Consider the following 9925-nt stretch of genomic DNA (forward strand, 5'->3'; position numbering starts at 1 on the left):
TGCACAAATAAAACTCAGAGAGATTTACAAACTTACCCACCGTGATATAAGTACCTGAATGGCATTAAACATTTTCTATATCTCGAATCAATCTGGTGCCATGACTGTATAAGTTCTTGCCCATGAACCTACTTCTAATTTTCCCATATTTTGTTTTAAAAAGGTATGTCTCTATTGAAATAAATAACAGAACACATGCTCTGTTCTATCTTTGCCTTTTATTGGGATATTAGCAATTTTGAGACTCTGTTAAATTGATATATGATAAGGTAGTGATGGCTTAATAAAGCATCTCATTTCCAAAGACAGTACTTGAAGAAGAGAATGACTTACCAAGGTTGAAGAATTAAAATCAGACTCATGAAATACGGGACATACAAAAAAGAGAGAGCTGTAAAGTATATCTCAGATTATCTTATTCTAGATGTTAGTTTTGCTAGAGTACCCACAGACATTATGCTCTTGATTCCATGTTGGGGGATTAATGCCGGGTCATGCCACATTGTTATGAAAAGGCTAGTTTGATAGTTAACCCTCATTTAGTGGGCCAGCAAAAATGGATTCTCAGGATCCCCAAATCTTTGCACTACACATAGGTCATATTCTAATTAGGCTGCAGAGTAATTTGGAATGGAAAGTGGTTTTTGTTCTGAAGCTTTCTAATTCAAATGTGAACGGTGCACAAAAAGGTCAAATCTAGAGTTTATTTTTCAACCAAAGTAAAAGTGGAAAGAAAATGGTCTTACCCACTATAGTATGGCTATTCTTCACAGCTTGGAGTAGCCAGTAAATGAAGATTTTGTGTGGGTGTCAGGGTGCCTATGGTGGTAACGGTGAAGGTAGTAGGGGAAGTGGTAGTGGTTTGATAGGAAAAATGTAGTATATACAGCAGAATAAATATAGTTGTAATAAATACAACAAAATGAGAAAGAACCCATTACAAAATGTTCTCTGTAGTAAGAGCCTTGTGCTTGTCTATGACGTTTCTTTGAGATGAGTTGGGAAGTTGAAATTGGGAAGTTAAATGCAATGCTTCACATTTTTTTTTTCATCAAATGACACCAGTAGGCTGATCCAGCATTAAGCTGATACTAACACCATGTAATGCTTCATTAACAAGGCTTTGCTTCTTCCTGAACATGGGTGGAAAGTGGAACTGTGTGTGTAACTTCAATGCAGCCTCTGTGTTGTCTTTATCCTGAAATGGGAATGACTCCCCATAATGACGATCAGGGGAACAATACGTGAGCCCTCTCTAAAGTCCTTCTTTCTCTTTGTTTTTCAGGACACAATGTAGGGAGCCTTTTCCACATGGCAGATGATTTGGGCAGAGCGATGGAGTCCTTAGTTTCAGTCATGACAGATGAAGAAGGAACAGAATAAATGTTTTACAACTCCTCATTCCCGCATGGTTTTATAATATTCGTACAACAAAGAGGATTAGACAGTAAGAGTTTACAAGAAATAAAATCTATATTTTTGTGAAGGGTAGTGGTACTATACTGTAGATTTCAGTAGTTTCTAAGTCTGTTATTGTTTTGTTAACAATGGCAGGTTTTACACGTCTATGCAATTGTACAAAAAAGTTAAAAGAAAACTACATGTAAAATCTTGATAGCTAAATAACTTGCCATTTCTTTATATGGAACGCATTTTGGGTTGTTTAAAAATTTATAACAGTTATAAAGAAAGATTGTAAACTAAAGTGTACTTTATAAAAAAAATGTTGTTTATAAAACCCCTAAACATACACACACGCCCACACACGCGCACACACACGCACACACGCACACACGCACACACAATGAGGCAGCACATTGTTTTGCATTATTTGAGCGTGGTATTCATATGGAGTTCATGATTTCTTTTCTTGCATATTAAAGATAGGACTTCCTCTAACACCACCAAATGACTGCTTTATATTGCTCTTTTGAGAATTGTTGACTGAGTGGGGCTGGCTATGGGCTTTCATTTTATACATCTATATGTCTACAAGTATAAAAAAATACTATAGGTGTATAGATAAATAGATATGAAATTTCTTCTTCAAATGTTCTTGCCACTTCCTAACGGAAATAAATTGCTTCTAGTCATCTGGGTTTATCTGCTTGGGCAAGAGTGAATTTTCCCTGGAGCCTGAAGCCAGGAGAACACTACCATACTAAAATATTGTCTCGGGCTCCAGATGTTTCTAGTTTTAAACTTTCCACTGACAACTAGAGCTTCGATTTTTTTTTTCAGGAACATGTGAATAAATACACAGGACTCACTGTATCAGAGTAATCTGTTGGTTGATATATTCAGCTTCCTGCTGCTGGCTATGCCATGGTTTATATGTAATGATGTTTCTGCAAAAGAGCATCAGAAAGCATTTTTCACTCCTGGACAATAGGAGGAAGATGGTAGGGGCTGAGACTTGTGACTCCCCAGTCAATCCCAATGAGGGAGCAGCTACTCTGTAAAAGAGTGGGATGAATATTCACCACTCTACATACAGACATCTCTATAATCACAACGAAATTGTTCTGCCCTCTTCTTTCACTCAAACTGAAGAGGGTAGTGTTGTTGTTGTTGTTGTTGCTGTTGCTGTTGTTGATTTTTTAGATTTTAGATTTTGTTTTTTCATTGTGATGAGGTTTTTTTTTTTAATGCTGCAAGATTTAAGATTAGTGGTAAGAAAGTAACCCAATCACATGGTGACCCTGGTGAATGTCAATCCAGAAGTCCATGAACTGCATTTGTCTTTTTGCATTGGTTTCCCTGCAAGTAATTCCATACAGGACTGTGAGCGGGAAGGTGCAAGTTGACAGTTTCAAGAACAAAAGCCTCTCAGAACCCTCTGGTAAATCTGACAGGCTAAATTATAAACAAATGCAGATTACTGAAAAAAAAAGAGGAGAAAAAGTGAAGGTGAAAGCTAAGGACTGGTAGGAAAAGCTTTACTTCCTCTTTCATGCCATTGTATAACTACAGCATTTACAAATCATCGTTTGACTAGAAATCACTGTCCTATTATTTAGCAAATCTGTTACCTCTAACTTCTAGTGTAATTAACTTTTAGAGAGTGGATTTTGTACATTATTAATTGTAATTAACATCAAACACAGCTTCTCATGCTATTTCTACCTCACTTTGCTTTTGGGGTGTTCCTGGTAATTGTGCACACCTAATTTCACAGCTTCACCAATTGTCTCTTGTGTGGACGCCATTCTCTCTTTTTCTTTTATAATTTCCAAAAGAAAACCCAAAGCTCTAAGGTTAAAAAAAAACCATTGTGATTTGGTTTTAGTCTTGCATTATTTTTCTCTTTTATGTGATGCCGGATATTTTCTTTACCCAAGGGTTTAACTAAGATTTAAAACAAGGGGTTACTTTACAACCTACTAAGAAGTTTTTTGTTTCATTCTAAAATCAGAGGTAGATAGAGTGCATAAATTTGTTTTAATCGTTTTGTTTTATCTTTTAGATGTTAGGTCTGGATTGAATCTATCAAAATATTTGAACAAAAACTGAGAGCTTTATTGCTGAGTTTAAGCGTAATTTGGACATCATTTCATGTTCTTTATAACCATCAAGTATTAAAGTGTAAATCATAATCAATGTAACTGAAGCATAACCATCACATGGCATGTATCACCATTGTTTCCAAGTACTGGATTCTTACTTGAGTATCATAATATATTGTGTTTGAACACCAACACTGTAACATTTACTAATTATTTTTTTAAACTTCGGTTTTACTTCATTTTCACAACATATCAGACTTCACCAAATATATGCCTTACTATTGTATTATATTACTGCTTTACTGTGTATCTCAATAAAGCACGCAGTTCTGTTTCAAAACCTGTTGTTCGGAATGTGGTGCTTTGAGTCTTCTTTTTGCTTACTTCAGTACTCTTTCTGTCCTTTTTGTCTTCTGAGGTGGCGGGAATCTCATGGTACTACGTGGGCTGGATTTGAACTCAGGGGTTAGTGATCCACCCCGCCTTAGCAACTGAGATTGCTGAGACTACAAGCTCACGCCCTGGTTTATTTGACTCTTTTTCCCTTTTCTTATGTTATTTAAATAACTTTTTTTCATTAATTTTGCATACGGATCACAAGTTTCCCCTCACCCCTCTCCTCCCATTCCCCCTTCCCCCCAACTCCTATCTATTCCCCTCCCCATCTACCCCTCCTCTATTTCCTTTCAGAGAAGGTCAGGCCTCTCTTGGGCTTGAACAAAGCCTGGCACATCAAGTTGAGGCAGGACCAAGCTCCTCCCCTTGAGTCAAGGCTGGACAAGGTAATCCAGCATGGGAAAGAGGTTCCCAAAAGCCAGCTGAGTACCAGGGACAGGTCCTGATCTCACTGCTAGGAGTCTTACAGATAGACCAAGCTACACAACTGTCCACACACATGTAGAGAGCCTAGGTCAGTCCCATGCAGGCTCCCTAATTGTTGATCCAGAATTCATGAACTACCACGAGATCTATTTTATTTCTAAACATGTGACACATCAATGTGTTTGAAAACTCTTAAGAATATTTACATATATATATATATATATATATATATATATATATCAATCTGTTGATTTCATTGGTTAAGTAATAAACAAACTGCTTGGGCTCATAGCTTAGAACATAGGTGGGTGGAGTAAACAGAACAAAATGCTGGGAGGAAGAGGAAGTGAGGTAAGACACCTCAGACAGAGATTCGACAGCTCTGAAGTCTGGAGCAGAGACGACGTGCTCCCATCTCCAGGGCGGACGGGAGAGCTCTGCTCTCTGGCGCACGCGATGAAGCTCCGACCCAGGATGGACATAGGCTAGAATCTTCCCGGTAAGCGCACCTAGGGGCGCTACACAGATGATTAGAAATGGGCTAAATTAATATGTGAGAATTAGCCTAGAAGAGGCTAGATAGAAATGGGCCAAGCAGTGTTTAAAAGAATACAGTGTCCGTGTAAATATTTCAGGTAAAGCTAGCCGGATGGCGGGAAGCAGCCCACCGCTCCTATTACTACACACACACACACACACACACACACACACACACACACACACACATATATATATATATATATGTATATATATACACACACACACACACACTACACCCATATGAGATAAATAGAATGTACATTTAGCTGCATAGCTATATGTTAGCTACATACATGTATGTCAGAAACTATTTGGGGGTAGAAGGGAGAGGACAAATTAGTAAATTAGTGAAGGTAGAGTACAATGACTGTGTATGACAGTGTCTTGCTTTGGAGCTTGTCCTGGAACTAGCTCTCATTGACCAGGCTGGCCTCAAACTCACAGAGGTCTGCCTGCCTCTGCCTCCTGAGTGTTGGGATTAAAGGCGTGAGCCACCACCGCCCAGCCCACAGCAACTCTTTTAAAAGAAAATATATAGTTGGGGTGGCTTATATTTTTCAGAGGTTTAGTCCATTATCATCATGATGAAACACGGAGGCATGCAGGCAGATGTGGTGCTGGAGAAGGAGCTGAGAGTTCTACATCTTGATCTAAAGGCAATAGGAAGTCAACTGTATCACTGGGTGGCATCTTGAGCATATATGAGACCTCAAAGCCTGCCTTCACACCTATAACAAAGCCACAGCTCCTAATAGTGCCACTTCCTATGAGTTTATGGGGGCGATAGCATTCAAATGACTACAGGCAGTATCATAATGAGAGCCATTATTTTATACACCAAAAAGCAGCCATTAAAAATAAGTTAAAAATCCAGGCAGAGTGATGCAGCTCTCAAAAGGCAGAGGCAAGTGGATTACCTTAACATTAAGGCCAGGCAAATCTATGCAAGGAGTCTTCAGGCCAGCCAAGACTACAAAGTGAGATCCTGTCTCAAGAAAAAAAAAATTCAAACTAATACCACAAACACTTTTGTGTCTGTAGTGTGTGTGTGTGTGTGTGTGCACGCATGTGTATGTGCACGCATGTGTGTGTGCACGTGTGTGTGTGCATGCATGTGTGTGTGCACACATGTGTGTGTGCACGTGTGTGTGTGCACACGTGTGTGTGTGCAAGCTTGATGTATGTGCTGTGTGTTGAGTGTGCAGGTGCCATGGTGCATGTGAGACTGCCCAAGGACAACATGTCTCTGTCCTCATCTTTCACATTATGTGAGACAGGGTCTCTTTGCTTTTCACCACTTCAGATGCCAGGCAGGGTGGCCTGCAAGCATCTAGGGGTTGTCCTGCCGCAACCTTCTCTCTCTCCGTAAGGAAATTGGCATTACACATACAGAGTGCCTATGTCAGGCTTTCATGTGGTCTGGATTAGGTAACCAGACTTGCACGGCAGGCACTTGATGAACTGAGCCGCCTCCTCTCCCCCCTTGAAATATTTCCATTTCAGTTTGGAAAAACTTTTCTCATTCCCTTCAAAGCCGTAAATATTCTGCTTTGTGTAAACTATTTATTCAGTGTGTTCTTGGGGCAAATGTAGGTTGTCAGTCTTTGCCATTGAAAGTGACAAACAATATTACACATGTCCTTAAGTTACAACCAGTATTAAACCAGCTTGGAATTTGTCCCTTGCTCAAGGGAATTTCATCATTTCTTTATTAATTGTTAATTGTACAGGACCTCTGAGTGTGTGGACGGTAGGTGAGGAGCCACTAATGATGTCTCGGAAAGAGTTCTTAGGAGGTTTCCACAAACATGGTCATGGTCACCACCAGAGGCCTCATCATCATCTCTGGCCTGCTGTGCTTCTTATTCTAAAAAATGAAGATGGCATGGGGGTGAATAACAGCTCCTGGAGAGAGAGGTTGCATTAGGCTCCCACCAGTTGTGGTGGTGTGATCCTCAATAGGGGTCAGAAGCTTGTGGGCAACGGAATAAGGGCCAGTCTATTCCAATGATTTGAGAACGAGAGGCAATGGTGAGACTCAAGAGGGATGTGAGGGAGGCAGCTCTGATGGGAATCACTTGCGAACTTGTGGTGGGCTGTGGAGTGATGGTACCCACCTGAGTGGCTGCTGGATTGAAAGAGTGTAGAGAAGTCCACGTATTAAGAATAATTGTCCGCTTGTGTCAGTAAACGATGCATCCCTCCTCCACTATCCAAACATGCCTTTCCTACAGTCCTCAAGACTGGCTAGTAACTTAGTAACTGAGGAGTCTTCAACCCTTTGCCATGTCTGAAACAACTGTATAGATGGCTGTAAGGAGTATAATTGGCTTTCCATACGAATCATTGCACATGCAGAAGGGGACCGAATTAATAACGTTAAAAATGAAAATGGATCAAGTTGGCACGGATTGTGCACCAGCAAGCAAAATGTGTGTCTAGAGGAAAGCACCAAGACTAATGCATGTGTTCTGTGGAACTGTGATGAGATTTGCCTGCATTCGTAATGCTCTCATGGTGGAATGAATACAAACGCAGGCACGTGCACACATGGAAAGATTTCTCCTTCCGAAGAGGTGGAGAAAGGAATCCAAAGCTTTCCTACAGGAGCAAAGCCGTGGGAGTAGAAACCGCAAACACATTCGGTGTCCCTTGCATTTCAAGGTGTTTCTATTACATAGACTGATAACGTGACACATTCCAGACAACCCATAACAAACACAATACCTATTAAGAGTAGAGGAAGTTTGAGATTCTGGGAGTGGTTTTTATGTACGGAAAAGATTATAGCAACTCTCTAGGCCTAAATGTTATGCACACATGAATATTTTAAATAAATTTGGGGAAATATTTAGCTCTTCTGTTACTATTTATTTTAAAATAATTTGAACATAAGAATAATGGAAACAATAGCACAAGGACCTTCTTGCATTCTTTAGTTAGATGAATCAATTTTTACCTTGTATACTTAATTTATGATTCTTTTGATGGATAGGTGAGATCATGCATACACACGAAACATTTTGAAGTACCTACAGCTGAACAACTGAACACACATGCTCACACACACATTCACATTCACCAAGCATTTTAAGACACCTACAACTGATTCAAAAAGGGTCCCTTTATATTTAAATACTTCTTTTCCATATTCTAAAAGCTAGGACATTCTGTTGTATAAGCATAATACACTAATTAAAATAAAGACATTAAATAAAAAATAAATTAAAAATAGAGACATTTAACATCACATACAATGCTATCATTGATTTCGCTTCCTATATCCAAATGTCAATTTTGTTCATATCTTTTATTGTTTCGTATTTTTCCCTGGCCTAGGAGTGACTCCACAATTTTATGACATTTAGGTACCATGTATCTTTACTCTCCCTTCATTTGAAACAGTTTCTCTGTCTTCCCTACTTTAAAGACCTTGACATTTTTACAAGCACAAGCTAGTTTCTCTAGTATGTACTTCATTTTGTGTTTGCCTATGTGTCCTCAGGACTAGATTTAGAGCGTGCATTTTCGGTAGGAACACTACATAAGTGATGTTGCCTTCTTACCATATCAAACTAGGAGGCAGGTAATGCTCATCTATCATGTATTAGGTGTTGTCACTTTGAGTCTTGGTCTGCAAGAATTCACCACATGATATATAGTTTAAAACATTATTTTTATTAAATGTGTAGGTCCAACATATACATCTTATTTTCCATGCATAAGTATAAACACTTTTTTATAAAGTTCCTTTCTGTGGCGAGACATATCCAAATTGAGAAACCCGAATTCTCTTGTTCTAATATACACTGTACATTAAATGATCTTTATTTGTAAGCTTCTCCATGTCTGACAGAAAAGTCTTTCACCACCAACCAAATTAGCACCCAATTCAAGTGAATAGAAACCAATTAGTAGCTCATTTAAGTTCTCCAAATACTCTAGTGCTACGTACTCTGTGGCCAGAGTCCAGTTTTCTTTATACCACTCATTCTGAATGCACATGTAAGTGGACAGCATATCCCACAAATTAGAATCCAAGACTCGTCTAATTTGGTAATGTGCCAAGTTATTCAAATATTTTTCTTTAAGCATGTGTAGATGACTCAAACTAAATAAAAGTATATTAAAAGCCATAAGTAAGTATGTCTCCATGGTAGAGCACTTGCCTAACGTGGCTGAGCTGCTGGATTCTATCACTTTCCTACAAAACAATAAGATAAACTTATAGATTAGGTTCCCTCCGATAGTTCTTGGTTTCTGTCAAAAATTCCCTAGGCTTTCAGGATGTATTTAGTAAGGGAAGGTTTCGCAATAGTGAAATCCCAGTGCATCCACATGGCACCAAAAAGGCATTGAAGATGGCTTAACCTTAATATAGCTCTTGGAGATAACCAACTGAGACCCATCACTTTCAACCTCCTGAAGTTCAGCAAAGATGTCCTACAGTTTCTCTGTGCACCATGACATATAAACCCTTGGGCATTACCACACTATGGGAACATTTTTATCATCCACATGAATTGAGGTTGCTAGTGCAATCCCTCTCCATGTAAAAATTCCTAGATGTCTTTGAGAAAGAAATCTCACTACAGGTCACAGGAAGACAATGACAACCCCTTTTTAAAGGCAATGTGGCAATTGTGGGCTCCAAAACTTTCTTCCATATATAACTGATACCATGCCTTGTGTTCTTGGGCACAGTTAGCTTCTTTACCTGGGTGGGCTCCCATAGCCATAGTTTTGCCTGTTATATTGATATCATTATTTATCAATAGCACCCTTCCCATCTTCACAAAAAAGGCCTGGTGAGTAAGCATCATTTTTCCATTGTAGTATTTCTAAGTAGACTGATTATTCATATTTGGGTTGGTGCAATTCTTCGTTATGTACAACCATTCATCACTTTCTAGTGTGCCCAGTCATTGTGATGACAAAACAACCTCAAGCCATTTCCACATACTTCCCAGGGAGGCAGTAGAGAATTGCTCATTCTCTTCACAGCCCGAGCACAGGCTGGATTTTCAGTTTCCATAACTGGCAGGGGCCAATTCTTA

At 39.2% G+C, this 9925-nt stretch overlaps 1 protein-coding gene across 5 annotated transcripts in view; it reads left to right on the top strand.

The window, feature by feature from the left end:
* Positions 1 to 3841, top strand: part of Dmd (dystrophin) — a 1456297-nt gene extending 1452456 nt beyond the window's left edge. For all 5 annotated transcript variants that reach the window (XM_026777353.1, XM_005369733.1, XM_005369731.2 and 2 more), the window contains one exon: positions 1286 to 3841. In XM_026777353.1, coding sequence (XP_026633154.1) covers positions 1286 to 1383 — 98 coding nt within the window. In that variant the 3' untranslated portion in view covers positions 1384 to 3841. The remainder of the gene's footprint in view (positions 1 to 1285) is intronic.
* Positions 3842 to 9925: the final 6084 nt, after the last annotated feature.

This window comes from Microtus ochrogaster, unplaced genomic scaffold, assembly GCF_000317375.1.
Source record: "Microtus ochrogaster isolate Prairie Vole_2 unplaced genomic scaffold, MicOch1.0 UNK58, whole genome shotgun sequence".
Lineage (NCBI taxonomy): Eukaryota > Metazoa > Chordata > Mammalia > Rodentia > Cricetidae > Microtus > Microtus ochrogaster.